The sequence below is a fragment of the Oryctolagus cuniculus genome, chromosome 6 (genome assembly GCF_964237555.1).
Source record: "Oryctolagus cuniculus chromosome 6, mOryCun1.1, whole genome shotgun sequence".
Lineage (NCBI taxonomy): Eukaryota > Metazoa > Chordata > Mammalia > Lagomorpha > Leporidae > Oryctolagus > Oryctolagus cuniculus.
The window spans coordinates 21,578,170-21,598,991 of record NC_091437.1 but is presented as its reverse complement, the minus strand read 5'-3'; the positions used below and the strand labels follow the sequence as shown (position 1 = coordinate 21,598,991).

The 20,822-nt window shown below is 45.0% G+C and overlaps 1 protein-coding gene across 8 annotated transcripts in view; it reads right to left on the bottom strand.

Moving 5' to 3' along the window:
• Window positions 1–146: 146 nt before the first annotated feature.
• HSPA4 (heat shock protein family A (Hsp70) member 4) overlaps window positions 147–20,822 on the bottom strand; it is a 46,589-nt gene continuing 25,913 nt past the window's right edge. For 3 of the 8 annotated variants that reach the window (XM_051844196.2, XM_070076094.1, XM_051844200.2), the window contains 12 exons: window positions 14,832–14,908; window positions 13,449–13,600; window positions 12,836–12,942; window positions 12,384–12,517; window positions 10,617–10,798; window positions 9,624–9,725; window positions 6,004–6,156; window positions 5,083–5,208; window positions 3,618–3,725; window positions 1,660–1,779; window positions 585–746; window positions 147–388 (listed from right to left, as the gene is read on the bottom strand). In XM_051844196.2, the coding sequence (XP_051700156.1) occupies window positions 185–388; window positions 585–746; window positions 1,660–1,779; window positions 3,618–3,725; window positions 5,083–5,208; window positions 6,004–6,156; window positions 9,624–9,725; window positions 10,617–10,798; window positions 12,384–12,517; window positions 12,836–12,942; window positions 13,449–13,600; window positions 14,832–14,908 (1,627 nt within the window). In that variant the 3' untranslated portion in view covers window positions 147–184. Of the gene's footprint in view, window positions 389–584; window positions 747–1,659; window positions 2,817–3,362; window positions 3,726–5,082; window positions 5,209–6,003; window positions 6,157–9,623; window positions 9,726–10,616; window positions 10,799–12,383; window positions 12,518–12,835; window positions 12,943–13,448; window positions 13,601–14,831; window positions 14,909–20,822 lie in introns of all 8 variants that reach the window. The other 5 variants (XM_051844198.2, XM_070076095.1, XR_011389726.1 and 2 more) reach the window with 4 other exon arrangements.

Genomic DNA, 20,822 nt, shown 5'->3' with positions numbered 1-20,822 from the left:
CACTCACGGTCTGTATCTAACTATTTAGAAGTCAACTGCTCCATACATTACCTCTACCCCCTCCCCCGGAATCCCCTAAGAACTAAGAAATCTCCAGTATTCACTTGCTCTAGTTGATGTTCAGAACAAAGTTGACAACTTAAAGCTTTATAACAGTCTGTTTTAATATAAACAAGTGTTGCAATCAATCAATGTCCATCTCGGGAAGCTTCTTGTCTGAATCGGAAGGCACGGCTCCGTCTGTGCCCGGCTCAGCAGCCTGAGGGCCGGGGTTGTCTCCTTGTCCATCCACTGGTCCATTCTGCTCCGCATTTTTTTGTTCCTCTTTCGGAGGTTCCACTTTGGGTTTAGGCTTTGAAATTATAGGGCTACAGAAACTCGTCAGCTCCTACAAATGGTAAGAGAAAATTGTAGTTTCTTAAAAATTAACAAATGTTAAACAGTATGCTAAGTCCAGCTTCAGCATCTCCCACCCAACCCCAAACCAGAAGCTATGTTCCAACACTGAAGCTCCTCCTAAACGTCACTTGGAAACTACTGATGCTAAGAAGGAAAGACCAGGACATATTTCCCGTCCTAATCACCTTGATTTTAGCTTCGATCTCTCTGGCCTTCACAACCGGGTCCAGGGTCAGGCTCTGCTTGTTCTGCAGGTTCAGCTTGTTATTCATCCACTCCACGGCCTCGTTGGTGCTCTTCTCCACCTTCCCCATGTCGGCAGCGTCCAGGTGCTCATACTGGTCCTCCTGCAGCACGAGACAGCGTCCAGGGAGAGCCAACCCCCTCAGCACCAACTGTCACTGTCCCCCAGGACACGGGGCACACTCACCTTTACGTTATGCAGATTAACTACACGCTCAAGAGAGAAAACCACCCCAACTCAGAAAACACCCAGAAAAATCTGAAAACTAAGACTACATAATGGGGCATTTAAAGTTTCAAAAGTATAAACAAGTGCATGTTTTATATGAACTCTTATGAAGACAATTTCACAATGAAAAACACCTACACCTCATTAGATATGAAAGCTAAAGTGCAGGGACGCTAGATCCGAGCAAAAACAGTAATGACAACATTTCTAAGAGGAGGACTTTTAAGATTAAAAAGTTTCATGAAAAATCAAGTTTTCTTTATCACTCTCAGTTTCTTGGGTGACAATGTGTCAAGAACCTGGAGTCCAGCACACAGTGGAGTGGTTAAAACCCAAGCTTTGGAGTGGACTTAAGGCTGAATCACAGCTCTCCCACGTTAGCAACTTTGTTGCACGAAGAAGGTGAAGCTTAAAGTGCTGAGAAGTTACCTATCAGTGCTGACAATCCCACCTACTTCATATGCGATGTGTGGAGTCCATGAAACCACACCTATCTGGACTACTTCTCCCACAATGCTCAAAAACGAGTTTACTCTCTCAGAGTCCTACATCTGTGTAACAACCGAATCACATGCCTAAAATGTTCTAAGACTAGGACAGAGCATGTTAGGATGAACACAGATGGCATTTCCTAGCAAGGGAAGAAGACTGAGCAATACTGCTCACTTCCAGACTGTCTGCTGAAGATGAACAGCAGATTGTATGGCTCTTCGTAAGTCTACAAAACTGCTACATAAATCCCTCAAAATTCAACTCTACCAACGGGAGGAAAATAAAAAAACAGATACCTTGTTTTTGAAAGAGCTGATTACTTTCATATACTGTTGAATCTGTTTCCCTAGTTCTTCAAATAATTTTGGTCTTTCTTCAGATTCCTGGAACCGTATCTTAATAGGTTGACCTAGATTCTTAACAGAAGAGAAAACGGAAATTCTTCATGCGTCTTACACTATCAGAGGCACAGTGTCTCTACTAAGGCTGAGCATGGATTACGGCACATCCCCTTTCCATGTGCTGTATGTACAAAGCCAAGCATGTTTCTCCAGCCCATGATTCATGTGGAACCATTTCAGTTTGTCACCTAAGCCTTAACCCCCAACACGCAGTGGGGAAAAACCATAAACTAGGTGCCTACTAACAGATCACCACCAAACACCAAGTATACCGGCCAAAATGATATTTTTTAATATTTCACTTAAAAACAATTTAAATTCTGAATGTGATGAAGCTTCTAGAGGTACCCATCAATCAACCAGATAATGTTGGATACCACCATGGACATGAAAACAGCACTGCTCAGAGAATACCTGTTCTGCCTAACTGAGCCAGGTTCTTCAATGGGAAAACTATGGACACAGATCACAGATTGAAGAGACTGACTGACAAAAATGTGTGGATCTTATCTGGGCCCAGAGTCAATCAACTAAGAAAAATAATCACCTGTGAAACAAACAGCTGAAAACTGTACACTATGGGGACAGCAGGCGTGCCCTCATGTGATGTGGTACGCATGGGGTTCTCTCTTCCTGGAAATGCGCACTGTGAACATGAGGGACCTGCTTCTACCGACTGGGACAGGAAGGACAGAAGTCAAACACCAGACGACAGCTGAAGCCATCAGTCCCTCTACTTGCACGGATGATGTCTCACACAGTGCGCTGGACCTCGGGGGGATGCCCAGGAGTGATGTGAACCCGCACGCTGTCCCAGAGCAATCCCACCTAAGCAGGTGGTCAGAGAGGCCTTGGTGCACAGGCACCAAGGAACCCAGAGTGAATCTACAGGACTGTGTGACAGCTTCACCCTGTGCATTTGTATCTGCTTCTAAACACAGGTCCCACCTTGACAGGACTCTATTTTTAACTCTACGTTTAACCACCATATTCTTTAACTACAAAAGCAGGTGCTCTGTTTTTACTGAGGATCCAAACTACACACACAGTACCTGCTGTCGCTCCCCCTCTTCGTGGAGGAACGACACTAAGCCCTGCCTAGGCTTCATATCCGAGTCACGGCACCATTATGTCGCTCCCCCTCTTCGTGGAGGAACGACACAGGACCCTGCACTGTTCTTTCGTCTGCTCGGCCCTTCCCGGGTTTGCTGCTGGTTCTTCCCGGGTTGGCTACCGTCCCTTCCACCTCCGTGGAAGGGCGGTTCCCCCTGGCCACTTTCCCCACTTCCGCAGGGGAGCGGCACACCGCCGGCCGGCTCTTCTCGGGGGCTGCACAGGTGTTCCCCTTAGATGTTCCTGGTGCATGCCGTCTCTCTCCTCCTATATAGTCCTCTTCCACCAATCCCAACTCGGCTGCCCACACGCCGAGCACGCTGCTCTCCTCCAATCAGGAGCAAGTCCTACAGTTTATTGGCTGAACTGGAGGCAGCTGTGTAGAAGCTGTTTTCTCCTCTCCCAGCGCCATATTGTGGGAGAGCAGATGCATAGAATAAGTCTTAATTCCAGTAACTTAGTCTAGTCCGAGTTGCTCCCCACACCTGCATCTTGCTGCCAGTCTTTCTAGTCCTTGATATCACAAACACTGCAAGTCTAAATTTTCACAATTCTTTTTTTATTTATTTTTTTTACTGATATTGAGAATAATAACAAGCTTTTCAAGTCATCAAGGGTATCTAAGTTTTCAAACACCATTCTTAACACGAGACTTCTTTCCTATTTCAAGGTACTCTCTTCGGAAGCTCTAACCGCAGTTACAGTGGTCACACAGCACCCTCTCCACAAAGGTCACTTACTTTTAATTCAGCCAGTTTATCAACATAGACTTGCTTTGGCTGGTCTTCACCATCCTCATACAACCAATTTTCAGTATCTTCTAGTTTCAAGGTAAAACTGTTACGATCCTAAATAAAGAATTGTAATCAGGTCATTAAAAGATGGGTGACAAGACCAGTGTAGTCACAGGTACAGTGATGTACCTCAGATTTGACCTAAAATAGTGGCGGGGGGGGATGGAGGGGAGGACACAGCAGACAGACCAGCAGATGTCTCCTGGTATGGTAGGCACAGGGGATTATACTGTTTTTCTCTCTGCTGTAGGGGACTTTACATATGCCTGAAAATTTCATCAAAAATTGCACTGAGGAGGCCACCGCTGTGTCGTAGCTGATTAAAGCCCTAGCCTACAGCACTGGCATCCCATATGGGCATCAGTTCGAGTCCCAGCTGCTCCATACTTCCAAATCCACCTCCCCGCTAATGCGCCTGGGAAAGGAGGGGAGGATGTCTCAAATCTTTGAGCCCCTGCACCCATGTGGGAGACATGAAGCTCCTGGCTCTTGGCTTCAGATAAGCTCAGCTCCAGCTGTTGCAGCCATTTGGGGAGTGAACCAGCAGATGGAAGACCTCTCTCTTTGTCTCTCTGTCTCTACGTCTCTCTCTGTAACTCTTTCAAACAAAATAAATCTTTAAAAAAAAAAAAAAAAAAAAAAACCTGCACTGAAGCCTCCACCTGTGGCGCTGGCATCCCATATGGGTGCTGGCTGAGTCCCAGCTACTCCTCCTCCAGTCCAGCTCCCTGCTAACACACCCCAATAAGCAGTGACAGCCAGCCCATGTGGGAGACCTAAAAGAGGCCCCTTGCTTTGGATCACTGCAGCCCTCGCAGTTGAAGCCATCTGAGGACTGAATCAGCAGACAGAAGATCTAACCCTGTCTTTCAAATACATAAGTAAATCTTAAAAAAAAAAATAACCTGCACTTATATGCAATTGTGATAAACATAAAAAAAAGATGAGTGGACTTGAAGAAAAACTCCAGGTAAATAACAGCATTCAAATGTGTCAAAAGCTAGGACATGAAATTGATGCAGACACTGACTAGCCTCTGGCCAGCACACACCACACAAGGAATTCAAGATAAAATTACACACAGGCTGAGTGTCCCTTATCCAAAATGCCTGGGACCAGAAGTTTCAGATTCTGAAGCTTTTCGGATTTTGAAATATCTGCATGTACACCGCCAGTTAAACGTCCCCAAATGTAGAAATCCAAAATGCGCCCCCAATCTGCAACCTTCGAGCATCGTTGTCAAGGGGCTCCAGGTTTCAGATTCCAGGGTTAGGGATTCGGCCTGTACCCCGTGCCCCTCCCCTCTGGGAAAGCTGACCCTGCGACTCTACGCAGACGCGCACTCCCCTTCTAGCACCTGCACCGACGCGCCAGGAAGACACACGGAAGCAAGGCCCTCGGGGACACTTACATCTTCACTCACAAACTTCTCATATTCACCACTGAGTTTGTCCCTCATTTCATAGACGTACTCTTCCACGGCATTCTTGGCATCATTCCTCTCCTTCTCCAGCTTATCCTGCATGATCATCTTGCCCTGAGAGCAGAACAAGGATAACGATGATGTCCTCTTAAATACTAGTAACTCTCAAGCAGAGAATCTCTCTTTCAGGGTCTCCTTCAGTTCTCCAAGTTACTCAACCAAGGGGACCTGATGACTGTCCTCAGCCAATTCTGAAGCTCAACAAATTAATTTTATGGGCAGGCTCAGATACTAAAGCAAAAATAAGAAAAACAGTTTAGCACAGGTACATGAAGAGACTGTTTTTCTCTCTGCTGTAGGGGACTTTACATATGCCTGAAAATTTCATCAAATACACTGTGCTCTATTATTATTAAGGAATACCAAGAAACATCGTTTATTCATACTATGTAGACGTAAATGATCCTGCAGAGCCAAACTACTCTAAGGTCCAGGGTCCCCGACCTCGCAGCGTGCACTGTAACAAAATTATCTTTTCATACCATGACTGGCAACAGGCAAACACCCCAGTAAGCAAGCATTGCCATTCATGCTGTGATTTCTCCTACCGATCGACTTCTGTGACGTAACACCCATCTCCAGCAAGCGGACACACACACTAAAAGGAACACCAGCTCCCCCGAACGAGGGTGCTCACGAGAGAGCTTTTACCATGCCAGCCATCCTAGCAGCACCACCCACGAGAACTCAGACTGTGGGCACTATTACTTGAACTTCACCTCAGCAGCACCCACAAACCTGAACACTTTCTCAAAGTCTAAACAACCAAAAACGCGTAAAGGTCAACAGACACTGTCTGAACCTGGGGGTCACATCAGTTAGCTCACAGAAGAGACTTTCAATAGCAACCTCGTTTTCAATGTACAGGTTGAGCATCTCTCTGTCTATCTGCCACAACAGCTGGTTCTCGATAGGCAGGTCCACGGTACTCGTCTTCACTTTCGCCTTCTTGGCTTGAGGTGGTTGGTCCATCTTTTTGTCTTTTGATCCAGCTTGAGAAGTCTGAAGAGAAGTCATTAAAAACACATACATTCAGAGGTCTGAAGTCAGACAAACAGAGTAAATTCATCAGACTTAAGGAAAACAAGTAATTTCCTCTTACATACTAATCTATCAAGACAGAGAATCTTTCTTCCCTAATTCCTTTCCGTTCTCAAAGTTATCCAACCAAGGTGAATCTGAAGACTGTCCTCAGCTAATTCTGAAGTTCAACAAACTGATTTTGTGGACAGGCCCACACCACACACATACAGAGACCTTCTTAAATTTCAAAACGGTCACACCTCAAAAGCTACTTTGCGTTACTAGTTTGTTCTTTGACAGTCTAAATAACTTAGGGCTATCATAGTACCTGGAAAATAAAGGAATATGTATACTTGAGGTATATCTCAAGAATTCAAATTCAGAGATGGACACAGATGGTGGTTGACAAGAGACAAAGGGAAACAGGGAATGGAGTCTGATTAGTGGGTATGGCTTCAACTTCACAAAATCAAACAGCTCTGAACATCAGCTGCACCACAAGATGTATTTACTTAGTATTACTGTATACTTACAATCATGACAGCAATTTTTATGTTAGGTGCATTTTACCACAATTTAAAATAAATTAAAAGATACACACACACACACACATAAGTAACAACCCCACAATCAACATATAATCACTACTTAAAATTTTCCTTCTGCTTTTACCTAAAGATACAGACATGCATAGAAACTGACGGAGAGAAGGTTACAAACAGAGTACAGATAAATCAGTAATGTATTCTCAATGTGAATTCTAGGATGTCTGTATTTACTTACACTCTCACAAAGAGTGAGAATCCACTGCCTTGCACATTGTCCACGAACAGGAATTCAATTAACTTCATCACACTGTTTTTGGATCAACCCCGTTTCTCTCACACTTACAAACCATACTTACTACCTCTTCAAATTAATTACCCAGTCATATTTTACCCATTGTTTTCTTAGGATTTTAGAGACTTCTTTCCATAAACGCTTGATTCGTCTAGATTTTTTCTTATTTTTTATTACTTGTTCATACAAATACATATCATCAAATGTAACTAATTTCTTCTTAGTGATTACTTTTATTGCTTTTGCTCTTTCAAACTTTTCCCATCCACAGATTAGAAAGGCATTCAAGGGCTGGCACTGTGGCGCAGCAGGTTAAAACCCTGGCCTGAAGTGCCGGCATCCCATATGGGCACTATTTCGAGACCTGGCTGCTCCACTTTCGATCCAGCTCTGCTATGGCCTGGGAAAGCAGTGAATAATGTTCCAAGTCCTTGGGCCCCTGCACCTGCATGGGAGACTCGGAAGAAGCTCCTGGCTCCTGGCTTTGGATCAGCTCAGCTCTGGCCGTTGTAGGTCATTTGAGGAGTGAACCACAGGATGGAGGACCTCCCTCTCTCTCTTTCTCTCTGCCTCTCCTCTAACTCTGACTTTCAAATAAATAAATAAATCTTTAAAAAAAAAAAAAAACCTGGCCTGAAGTGCCGGCATCCCATATGGGTGCCACTTCTAGTCCTGGCTGCTCCTCTTCCAATCCAGCTCTCTGCTATGGCCTGGGAAAGCAGTAGAGGATGGCCCAACTCCTTGGGCCCCTGCACCCACATGGGAGACCTGGAGGAAGCTCCTGACTCCTGGCTTCAGATCGGCTCAGCTCCAGCTGTTGCGGCCATCTGGGGAGTGAACCAGCGGATGGAAGACCACTCTCTCTGTCTCTACCTCTCTCCGTAATTCTTTCAAATAAATAAAATAAATCTTTAAAACAGAAAGAAAGAAAAGAAAAGCATTCAAAGGGCCAGTGTTCTGGCATAGCAGGCAGAGCTACTACCTGTGACGCTGGCAACCCATGTAGGTACCAGTCCTGGCTGCTCCACTTCCAATCCAGTTCCCTGCTAATGTGCCTGGAAGGCAGTGGAAGACGGCAAAAGTGCTTGGGCCCCTGCTACCACGTGGGAGACCCAGATGAAGTTCCTGGCTCCTGGCTCCTGGCTTCAGCCTGGCTCAGGGCCACGGCCAGCCACTGCGATCATCTAGGGAGCAACCAGTGGATGGAAGATCCCTGTCTCTGCCCCTCTCTCTCTTTCAAATAAATAAATCATTTTTTAAAAATTTCACTTCAAGCTTTCGGCTTTTGTAACTTCTAACTATTAAGTCTTTTGGAATTCAGTTCCCTCTAAGATATGATGCAAGCCTATAATGTCATTTCCCTACTTCCCATCCAAATAACTCAGCTACTGAAATTTATGTGTCATTTGTATTTCATTTCCCTTAAAAACAATACTGTGAAAAGAACTATGGCTCCTGAACCATGTATGCCATGGAAGCCCAGGCAACAACCCCTGAGAAACTTCCCACGGCACACTCCTCCCTCACCACTGTCAACACACACAGGACAACAACTGCTACTCCTGCTGCTGCTCCCATCCTGCCCAACCACACACAGGGTCTCCCAGCTTGGAAAACACCTCAGCCACCTGAACCATCTAGGAGTATCATTTCCTCTGTCTTTTTTATTCTTCACTATTGCTTATGTATCTAAAGGAATTTAAGTGATATGAAAATGGCTGACAGACTTAAGCCACCTTAAGGCTCAAACTTTCTTTAAAAATCACAATTAGAAATTCTAAAGAGTCCAGAGGGTAAGACTGCACATCACAATTTCATAACTTGAAAGGAAAGGTGTTCTTCTCAATGTTAAGAGCCAATTAAACATGAAAACTTGAAATTAAAGAGTAAGTTGTTGGGGCCAGTACAGAGGCACAGCGGTTTAAGCTGTGGGCTGTGGTGCCAGCATCCCATATCACAGCCAGTTCGAGTACTTGGTACTCCACTTCCCATCCAGCTCCCTGATAATGTGCCTGGTAAAGCAGTGGAGGATGGCCCAAGTACTTGGGCCCCTACACTCACATAGGCTACCTGCAAGAAGCTCTTGGCTCCTGGTTTTGGTTTGGCCCAGCCCCAGCCATTGTGGCCATCTGGGGAGTGAACCAGGAGATGGAAGAGATCTCTCTTTCTCTTGAAGATTCCCGCCACCCACTTCTGTGTAACTCCACCTTTCAAATAAATAAATCTTAAAAAAAAAAAAAATATTCAAACATGTTACATATCCATTCTGAAATACACTACTCACAATGTATTTAAACACATTATTTAAAATAATGTTTCACTAAAAAGACATGGGTCACAAAGTTGAAAAATGAGCACAAAAGTTTTAAGTCTCGTTATTTTACCAGTAAAGAATAAATCCTAAATACACTGATCACTACTAATAGCCATTCAGAAAGAAATCAGCATGAACCGATCAAAGGCCTAGTTAAACTCGGGTTTGGAAGGCAGTGTAAAGCACTTTCCAAACGTACTATAAAATCTGCCAAAAATTTTTCCAAAAAATCAAGAATCCCTAATTCAAAAACACAGCCCCCCAGCCAGCACCACACTGAACCCCCACCTACCACGCCGCGTACCTCCATTTCTTCAGACTCTGCCTTATTTTCTGCTGGTGTCTGCTGCTGCTGCTCCTCAACATGTGGTTCCTCCTGGTCCACTTGCATCTTCTGGAAAACAGGTCAAAGTAAATCCCGAAACCAGGAAACACTACTGAAAGGCTAAGCAGACTTCACAGCACACGGAGAGCTACAGGGCGTGGAACTCCCGCCGAATCACTCCGTATCAGGAGACCTAGCCGCTGTCTGGAACACGGGAGTTTCCCTCTGTGCCCTGACCGGTCAGTCTGTACAGTGGGATTGTGGAACTGTATTCATAGTATACAGGTGACATCATTCAACACCTTCTAGCAAACACAACTACCAGGGCAAGTGTGAGTTTCTCCAAGCTTCCTCGTGATTGGATGTCTTACGTGTTTTCAAGCAGCTGCTTTTCAACCTCAACAATGGGTCAGGGAGGTGAACACACGGAGGCCTCTGGACAGCACAAAGCCTGACACTGATAATGAGGCGTGTGGAGAGCCTCGGCTCCTGCAACACACTACAACGACCTGGGAAGCTTTCACCACCGCTGACTCCAGCGCCTGGGCCCCAGCTCGAACCATCGCAACAGAATCTCAGCACTAAGACCCAAACACTGGTAGCGCCCAAAGCACCGCCGCTGAAGCTCAGTGACAACAGCACCCAGGGCCCATTCCAACACAGAGTGTACAACCTACTCCACTTGTGAAAACAAACAACCGAGACTCGGGGCATTCTCCTCCAGAACGACAAAGAATCAAGTTAACTCAAGCGAAGGCAGCAGCCAACCAAGTTCCATTTCTACACGAATTCTGTGTAAAACTCTTCTGTTCATTTACTGACATGGGGGAAGGGAGCCACACACCAACCCACCCTCACAGGTCTGTCACAACGTACCCCCCTCGTCACCAGTCCACTTGCTAGGATTTCTAGAGAGGTCACCCGTGGCCATTACCACTCAGCCCCGAACACCCAGATTACCTCCTCCTCCTTTGCATTCTGATCCGTTTCCATCGGCTCTTCATTCTCCTCAGACTTGTGAACTTCCACTAGAGAGGCACTGGACACACTGAAAATGCCATGGACATTTACTCGAACCTTCACTTTCACTTTCGAACTGGAGCCATCAGATTGAGGAGTGACTTTCTGAACTGAAAACTGGGCTAGGGACATGAGAGACGAGAGAGAAGAACACACAACCTAAGAGCATGACTTCAAACATGAACACATGGCCACAGGGCCAGGTGATGTCCATAACTAACACAACACTTCAAATAAGCAAACACGCACAGAACCTCACCACATCATCACATTTCTTCTTTCTCTTTCACATGCAGCCAAATTCTTAATATTCTGTCCCAACTAAGGACTAAAGTATTCCTAATTTATTCCTTTGTTCCAGTCCCTTGTTTCATTTTTATGTTACTAACAGTTAAATTCCTGAGACACGGAGCCGGCGCTGTGGCGCAGTGTGGTGCCGGCATCCCATATGGGCGCCGGTTCGAATCCCAGCTGCTTCACTGTCAATCCAGCTCTCTGCTGTGGCCTGGGAAAGCAGCAGAAGATGGCCCAAGTCCTTGGGCCCCTGCACCCATGTGGGAGACCTGGAAGAAGCTCCTGGTTCTTGGCTTCGGTCAGGCTCAGCTCCAGCTATTGCGGCCATTTGAGGAGTGAACCAGCAGGTTGGAAGACCTCCCTCTGTGTCTACCTCTCTCTAACTCTGCACTTCAAATAAGTAAAATAAATATTAAAAAAAAAAATTCCTAAGGCACAGATTTGTCGTATTCTCTGCTACAAACACTACTATCATTTATCAAGAGACTGCCTTTTCTAGTAAATTGTTCCTGTCACTAGGGTTGCTTTTTATTTATTTTATTCTCACAATTCTGCAAAGTATCATCATCCTAATTCCTGTATTAGAAATGAGAGAAAAGACTGGGTAACTTTCCATAGCTTCTAAATGTGATTCAGCATATTTAAAAAAAAAAAAAACAAAAAAACTTTATTTGAAAGTCAGAGTCGCAGATAAAGAGCAACAGACAGAGATCAGTCTTCCATCCACTGGCTCACTCGAAGGTGGCCACAACGCTCAGGACTGGGCCAGGCCCAAGTTAGGACTCAGAAGTTCTCCCACATGGGTAGCAGGGGCCTACACACTTGGGTCATTCCCCTATCCCCTTCCCAGGCCATTAGCAGGGAGCTGGATCAGAAGTGGAGCAGCCGGTACTTGAACTGGTAACCACATGGGAAGCCAGCATCATAGGCAGCAGCCATGCCAGCCCAGCATATTCTTAGGACTTTACCCATGTATTCTAAGTCTTGATATTGTAATTTTTCTCTCAGAAAATTTTCAGACTGCACTATCCCCCCAGAGTCTAATAAAGACTCTAAGCCAAGACGTTTCCAAAACCTAGTGTGCATTAATACTGTCTCACGAATGACGCTCTGTGTCTATCTTGTTACAGCACCTGAGCATCAGAACTAAACGCCTCTAACTCCTTACAGTACCCAGCATCACCTTACACAAAGGCCTGAACTCCAGCATGCATCACCCGAAAAACACTGCCCAGAGAACTGGGCCAAGGAAATAATAAGCTGGTTCTGGGCCTGACAACAAGCTCGAAGATTTTGTTCTGTGTCTCAAGTATCCATATTTCAGAATACTGCACTTGTTCTTTCTGCCACTTTTATTCTTCAAGTTGATGTTAGCCTCCGGTTTCATTTTTAAATGCCCCACTCCTTACTCACCTATCGCAGGATCTGGGTAGGGCAGCTCCTGAGGAGAGCTGTAATAGGCCTCGAGAGTGAAAGGCTCCTTTCTATAAAAAGTGAGGACTTTCGAGAAAGGAGCAGCATGATTTTTTGGAAAGACTTCACAGTCACTGCATGGTAGAAAAATACAAAAACACAAAATCAGGGTATTCCCCTTTCTCTCTCTTCTGTACAGCATTATTTCTAGATGCTAAGAGTTCCTAAGAACTGTCTTTATAGTCATTAAAAAAGGAATGCATTCAGTCAGCACACAAGAGGTGCCCCTGACGGCATCAGGATCAAAGGTACGAATAAATGAGAACACATATTGCCTTACATGCTGCAACAAAATGTTACAGCTTTATCTAAAGAGGAACCAAGGACACTGTGTTATTTAGGCTTAACAATAAATTACCTTCAAGTCTAAAAATGATCAATGAACACATTACCTTGACCCCTCTTCAGCTGGAGAATTCCATCTCAGTGAGATGGGGTACGGTACTACGTCAGTGATGGCAATCTCTTTGACTTTGAAAGCAGGCGACAAGATGGCACACTAAAACAGTAATTTTTAAAAATTCTACTTGACAAGTACAGACAATATAAAGTAACCACAAATACTGATAAACACTGATCCACAAATACTGATTTCAACAAGGATCATCAATGGTTTTCTTTATAAACATTTACTTCAATAATTTAATGCTGTCCAAACAAGCATTTCATAAACTTTTATCACTTGTCAAATTACCTATATAATCTAGTATCTCTTATCATGTTTCCATTAACCTTCAGCCCTTAGCTGACTGATGTACAACGCTACTTCATGTATGCCAAATTCCGGCATTTAAAGCCTAAAGATAGCTATGTTCTAGTGAATTAATTAAAAGAGTATGATTACTTTTATTAACATTATCTCTGCTACCCTTTTTTTTTTTTAAAGTTTCAGAATCTTACACCTTGAAATTACCTTGTGCTAACCTCGGGGTATCAGTGAGACACATGAACCACTGCCTTTTTTTTTTTTTTGGTTGCAATGAGCTAGGAAGAAAGACGACTCACCTGCAATGCACAGCCTCGAGTGACCGCTTCATCAGCATTTAGCGTGGTACTAAGTTCTTTACCAAAAAACTTACTGATCTTCTCTTTCACTGCAGGGATTCGTGTAGCACCGCCAACTATCTCCACTGCGTAAATATCTTCTTTCTTTAACTCTGTTGGAAAACAATTACACATCTGTTGTTAAAGAACCTTGAAATTGGTATTTTACTTTAATTAGGAAATAAAAGAGTAGTATCATAAGAAGCTGCTCAGACATGGAACTTGTCCACAACACACACACACTCACATGAACACACTCACACAAGCATAAGCATATGGAAACAAGCCACTGTTCTCATCCTCAAAATAATGGGGAGAGGGTGGCCCAACAACCATAGGATTTGGGAGGAGCAGGCCAGCAATATTCAACATCCTGCACTGTCTGTACAGTCTTGGAACACCTGATGGAGTTCCGCAGAAAGAGCTGTTCACACCAACAGACCAAACATCTGAGAAGGCCAACCCGAGGGAAATAAGAGGGCCTTGAAATACTAGACTGTCCCTGAAATGGCGTGCCTCAGAGGAAGGAAAAGAGGGATTCTGAATCCCCCTAGCCATTCCATCACCACATCCAGAGCATAAGCACAGTCCAGATTAAAATACAGTCTCCACAAGAGGATGGGGAGCAAAGAAGGTACACCCCAAACTCTGCTGCTACCCACAGCATGTCTCTGCTACCACCGGTTTCCTGATCACAGTTATCTAGCACACACTGACAACTTCCTGAGTAGGCTATTTAAAGATCTGGGCTGTCCCAGTGTGGAAAGAACATGCCCACCTCCCATCACCATTCTGATTTAAGAGCTAAGCCTGTGCCAAACTGGCAGAACAGCTCAACACTCTAAAAGACTTAGCAACCAACAAAACAGTGAGCTCTAAGGAAATGTTTTGTTAACAAAGGCTTTAGGAAAATTAGTAATAATATATTACTAAATCAAACTACCACACTTCAGCCTAAGACAAAATTCACGTGTTCTATTACGTCAGTACATGCTGTACTTTTCATGCAGCTAAGGATGGATGCACTGACAGAAAGGCTTAAGACTACTCTGTCAGCGCAGCAAAGACAACTTTTACCACCATGGAATCATTAAGCAGCTTGCATCCATCTCTGAGTGAAAACTGGGTTTCTGAGAGAAACTGACTCAATCTCCCTGACATTTAGTAACAAACTAAATGGGGTGGGGTGGGGGAGGGGTCCTCCAAAGGAAGGGAGAGACAGAAGCAGCCTAACTCAGCACTTGAGTAGATCCCACAGAACTGCCCTAACTGCTTGGGGGAAAAAAGATCGTCACATTTTCCAAAGAACTGATACGCACACAATTCAATTGCAAAAATACTTACTGGCTTGTTCCAAAACACTACGAAGTGGTGGTTCCACTCTAGCTAAGAGATCATCACACATCTCTAGAAATTTGCTTCTATTAAAAAAAAGAAAGAAAGAAACAGGTTAAATCACACCCCACTTTTATGTGGAATTGATGGCTACAATTAAAAAACAAATATTAAGAAGTGTTGAAAGGATACAGAGAACATCACTGGGTAATGTACAACGAGACCGACAGATCCACTTTGGAGAAGAGTTTAGCAATCTCTCAAAATGTTCCAGAGTTACCCGTGTGCTCCAATTCCAGAGTAGGTATATATCCAAAGAAATAAACAGCTCACAATGTTCACAGAAAAATGTGTCCATGAATGTTCACAAGCAGCAGCTTTGTTCTAACAGTCACCAAGTGCAAACAACCCAAAAGCAGTAAAAATGAAGGCTACAATCAAGAAAGTGACACATGTTACAACACAGAAGAACCCAGAAAAGATCATGCAAGGGTCAAAGAAGCCAGTCAAGAAAGAATACACGAAATGTTCACAACAGGTAAACCTAGAGACAGAAAGACCAGCAGCTGCCTAGGGCTAGGAGTAGGAAGGCAAACACGGGGAGAAAGAAGAGCTAATGGGTACATGGTTTCTTTTTTCTTTTTTAATAGGTCAATGTTAGCCTCACTGGGATATAAACATAAAGAAAATTCCCATGTGTGCTGCCCCTTACACCCAGCCCAGTTCTCCCTAGTAAAGTCCTGAGCACAGGTGGGCTAAGCCACTAGCAGCATTGGCATTCCATACTGCAGGCCTGTTCGAGCCCCAGTTGCTCTGTTTCCAAATTGGGCTCCCTGATAACGCTCCTGGGAAGACCATGGAAGATGGCCCAAGTGCCTGACTGGGCTCCCACCACACATGTGGAAAGCCAGGGTGGAGTCCTGGCTCCTGGCTTTGGCCTGGCCCTAACCTGGCTGTTGTGGCTATTTGGGGAGTGAACTAGCAAATGAAATGTCTCTATGTCTCTCTCCTCTTTGTTCTGCCTTCTCTGTCACTCTGGTTTTCATATAAACACATAATTTTTAATATTTATTTTATTCAAAAGGCAGAGTTAGAAAGAGGCAGAAGCAGAGAGAGAGAGAGAGAGAGAGATCTTTCCTCCTCTGCTTCACTCCCCAAATGGCCGCAATGCCTGGAGGTAGGCCGATCCGGAACCACGAGCCAGGAGATTCTTCCTGGTCTCCCACATGGGTGCAAGGGCCCAGGAACCGGGGCCATCACCCACTGCCTTCCCAGGCCATCAGCAGGGAGCTAGAAAGGAAGTGGAGCAGCCAGGAACTTCACCTGTGATGCTACAGCACCAAACTCAACACACACGTAAATGTTCAAACAAATAAATGTTTAGTGTGGTACATGTTACAAATTAATGAACCAATATGGGTAAAGTTTCTAAGGGTTTTGACAAATTCATAAGGATCCACCATATCAGTATCCAACAGGGTAGTTTCACTGCCCTAAAACTCCCTTGTTCCAGCCATTCATCCCTACCTCTCTATAAACCCTTGGCAACCTCTGGTCCTTTTTCCATTTCCAAAGTTTTGCCTGTCCAGAATATTATAGCTACAATCACACGGTATGTGCACATTTCACAGTCTTCTTTCACTAAGCAACATTGATTTAGAGGTCTACTTTACCTTTTAAAAAAAAAAAAAAGATTTTTAAAATTTATTTGAAAGGCCAAGTTGGGGGTCAGGAAGTAGGCGGCAAAGAACTTCCATGCACTGGTTCACTACCCAAACGGTCCCAACTTGAACCAGGTCCCAACTTGAATACAGGATGGCGGCATTGCAGGCAGCAGCTTAACTTGCTATGCCACAAAACTTGCTCCCTATCTCTTACCTTTGAAAAACTTGATAGTTCATTGAGTACTTTAATATGGGGTAAGGAAAATGTTGTAATGGTTACACAGTTTTGTGACTATACTAAAAATCACTGGATTATATTCGTCAAAAGAACTAGGGGAAGGGGGTGCCCAGCACCGTGGCGTAGTAGATAAAGCCGCTGCCTGCTGTGCCGGCAACCCATACAGGTGACGGTTACAGTCCGGGCTGTTCCATTGCCAATCCAGCTCTTTACTATGGCCTGAGAAAGCAGCACAAGATGCCCCAAGTCCTTGGGGCCCTGCACCCATGTGGGAGACCTGGAAGAAGCTCCTGGCTTCGGATCGGCCCAGCTCCAGCCATTGCGGCCAATTGGGGAATAAAAAGCAGATGGAAGACCTCTGTCTCTGCCTCTCCTTCCCTGTGAAACTCTGACTTTAAAATAAATAAATCTTTTTTAAAAAATAGAAAAGGAAAAGGAACTGGTGCGAGTGTTCAGAGCAGGAGATAACAAGCTTGGGACACTCACATTCTGTATCTAAGCGCCCAGGTTTGAGTTCTACTTCTGCTCCTGATTACAGGCTCCTGCTAATGCACATCATGAAAGGCAGCGAGTGATGATCCACATACTCGGGTCCTTAGAATTCAAGGAGACCTAGGCTGCGTTCTGGCATCCTGGATCTGAATGAGCTGAGCCCAGCTGCTGGGTACTTTGGGAGTAAGGAGTAAACCAGCAGATGAGGTACTTCTCTATGCCTTTCAAATAAGTAATATTTCAAATAAAAAAGAAAAAACTAAGTGATTTTTACAAATGAAACCTAAAAAATAGTACAAGTATAAAATATACACACTAGAATGACAAAAATTACAGATTACTGATATGAATACTGATGAGAATGTGTAACAACTTGAACTCTTTCATGTTTGAAGATTACAATGGCAACTTATGCTCAACAGCAAATCACTAAAGCAAGCGAGTATTCTTCAAGGGTGAGCTTGCAATGGTACCGAGTCAGCAAAACAAAGAAGGAATGCAGGAGGATGCACACAACTACTTAACAAAAGTTTGGGCTGAGTAAAAGAAATCTCTCATAAAAGGTTCTGATTCTATTTCTAAGTAGTTGTAGAATCGGCAAATTTAATCTACGGCCAGAAAGTACAAAATTATATCAGTGGTTAACCCTGGAAAGGAAGGCTGCGGGAAACTCTCCCAGATAATGATGTTTCAAACTAAGGAGGCTGGCTGTTGTGAGGCAGCAGGTTAAGCCACCACTTGGGACTCCAGGCACTCCATGCCAGAATGCCTGGTCTGAACCCAGGCTACTCTGAGCTTCCAACCTAGTTTCCTGCTAATAAATCTGCAAGACAAGCACTGATGGTCCAAGTGTTTGGGCCCTGCCATCTGGAGACCTGGATGGAGTGCCTCGCTCCTTGATCCAGCGTGGTCTAGCTCTGGTTTGGGCAAGCATTCAGAGGAGTGAAGCAGCCAGTCAAAGGTCTCTCCATCTCCTCCCTCTGTTACTCTTTCACGAAAATAAGTCTTTAAAAAACAAAGATATGTTTACCTAAACTCCACAAATGAAACACTTTAAAATTCAACTAACTGAGGGGCCAACACTGTGGCGGAGCAGGTTAACGTCCTGGCCTGAAGCACGACATCCCATATGGGTGCAGGTTCAAGACCTGGCTGCTCCACTTCTGATCCTGCTCTCTGCTATGGCCTGGGGTAGCAGCAGAAGATGGTCCAAGTCTTTGGGTCCCTGCACCCATGTGGGAGACCCAGAAGAAGCTCCTGGCATCAGATAGGCGCAGCTCCGGCCGTTGCAGCCATCTGGGGAGTGAACCAGTGGATGAAAGACTCCTCTCTCTCTCTCTGCCTCTCCTATCGCTGTGTAACCAGAGCCTGTGCTGTGGCACAGCAGGTAAAGCCACTGCCTGCAGTGCTGCTATTCCATATGGGTGTTGGTTCTAGTCCTGTCTGTTCCACTTCCGATCCAGCTCCCTGCTATGGCCTGGGAAAGCAGTGGAGGATGGCCCAAGTCCTTGGGCCCCTGTAACCTCATGGGAAGATCTAGAGGAAACTACTGGCTCCTTGCTTTGGATCATCCCAACTCCTGCCGTTGTGGCCAGCTGGGGAGTGAACCAGCAGATGGAAGACCGACCTCTCTCTCTCTCTCTCTCTCTCTCTCTCTCTTTCCCCTTCTCTCTCTGTATAACTCTGACTTTCAAATAAATAAATAAATCTTTAAAAAAATTCAACTAGCCGGCGCCACGGCTCACTAGGCTAATCCTCCACCTTGCGGCGCCGGCACACCAGGTTCTAGTCCCGGTCGGGGTGCCGGATTCTGTCCTGGTTGCCCCTCTTCCAGGCCAGCTCTCTGCTGTGGCCAGGGAGTGCAGTGGAGGATGACCCAAGTACTTGGGCCCTGCACCCGCATGGGAGACCAGGAGAAGTACCTGGCTCCCACCTTCGGATCAGCGCAGCGCGCCGGCCACAGCGCACCGGCCGCAGTGCGCCGGCCGCAGCGGCCATTGGAGGGTGAACCAACGGCAAAGGAAGACCTTTCTCTCTGTCTCTCTTTCTCACTGTCCACTCTGTCAAAACAAAATTTTTTTTTCAAATAACCATTATGTAAAAATAACACAAAAGTAACCATAAGACATTGAATTCTTGGGGTCAGCACTATGGTAAAGCCGTCATCTGCCACAACAGCATCCCATATGAGAACCACTTCAAGCCCAGGCTGCTCCAATTCCAATCCAGCTCACTGCTAATGTGCTCGGAAAAGCAGCGGAAAACATAGCAAGTGCTTGGGCCCCTGCACCCACTTGGGAGACCAGGAAGCTCTCCTGGCTTCCGGCTTCCCTGTGGCCCAGCCTTGGCCACTGCAGCCATTTGGGGAGTGAACCAGTGTGCTCTCTTTCCCCATAACTCTATTATTCAAATAAACAAACCTTAAAAAAAAAAAAAAAAAACTGAATTCTGATTAATACGTAAAACAGTATTTTGAAAGAGGTAAGTACATAGACATCTGCAATTTACTTTGAATTACGTCAAAAAACATATAACTGATGGGTATGTAGGACAGATAGAGAAGCAGAGATGTGATACAAACAAGCAAAGAAACCGCCAGACTTCCCCTAGATGGCTGCCCTAGTCCATATTCCCTCTAATGTGTATTCTCTCTCTCCAACAAGCACAACCCTAGTAGGTGTAAAGTAGTATCTCATATTGTTTGTGTTTTTTTTATTCGAAAGGAAGTTACAGAGAGGCAGACAGAGAGCGAGGTCTTCCACCTGCAGGTTCACTCCCTAAATGGCCACAATGGCCAGAGCTGATCCGAAGCCAGGAGCCACGAGCTTCCTCTAGATTTTCCCATGCGGGTGCAGGGGCCCAAGGACTTGGGCCATCTTCTATTGCTTTCCCAGGCCATAGCAGAGAGCTGAATCAGAAGTGAAGCAGCCAGGACTCGAACTGGCACCTATAACTTTACTCACTAAGCCACAGCACTGGCCCCTCACATTGGTTTTCATTTGTACATCTTTAATGGCTAATAGCATTTGAACATCTCCTTGTATATACTAGCAATTTTCACATCTACTTTAGAGAAATGTCAACTCAGATCTTTGCCCATTTTTTAATTAGGTTGGCTTATTACTAAGTTGTAATAGTTCTTTATATATTCTAGTTACAAGTCAGTACAAGGAAAAAAAAAAGATTGTTTTATTTAGTTATTTAAAAGGCAGAGTAACTGAGAGACCTGAAGAGACAAAGATCTACCATCTATTGGTTCACCTCCCAAAAGGCCACAAGCAGCCAATGCAGATCTGGCCCTGCCTAAAGCCAGGAACATGGAGCTTTATCTGGGTCATCCACATGGGTGGCAGGGACCTAAGCACATGGGCCATCCTCCACTGCTTTCCCACGTGCATTAGCAGGGAACTGGGACAGAAGTAGAGCAGCTGGGACTCAGACTCGGACCAGTGCCCAAACCGGAAGCTGGCATCGCAGGAAGCAGCTCACCTACCTACACCACTATGCTAGTCATTTCTTCTTTTTTTCTGAAATCTACTGTCTGAACCCGGAGCCAGGAACTTCATCCAGGTCTCCCACATAGGGAGCAGAGATCCAAGTATCTGG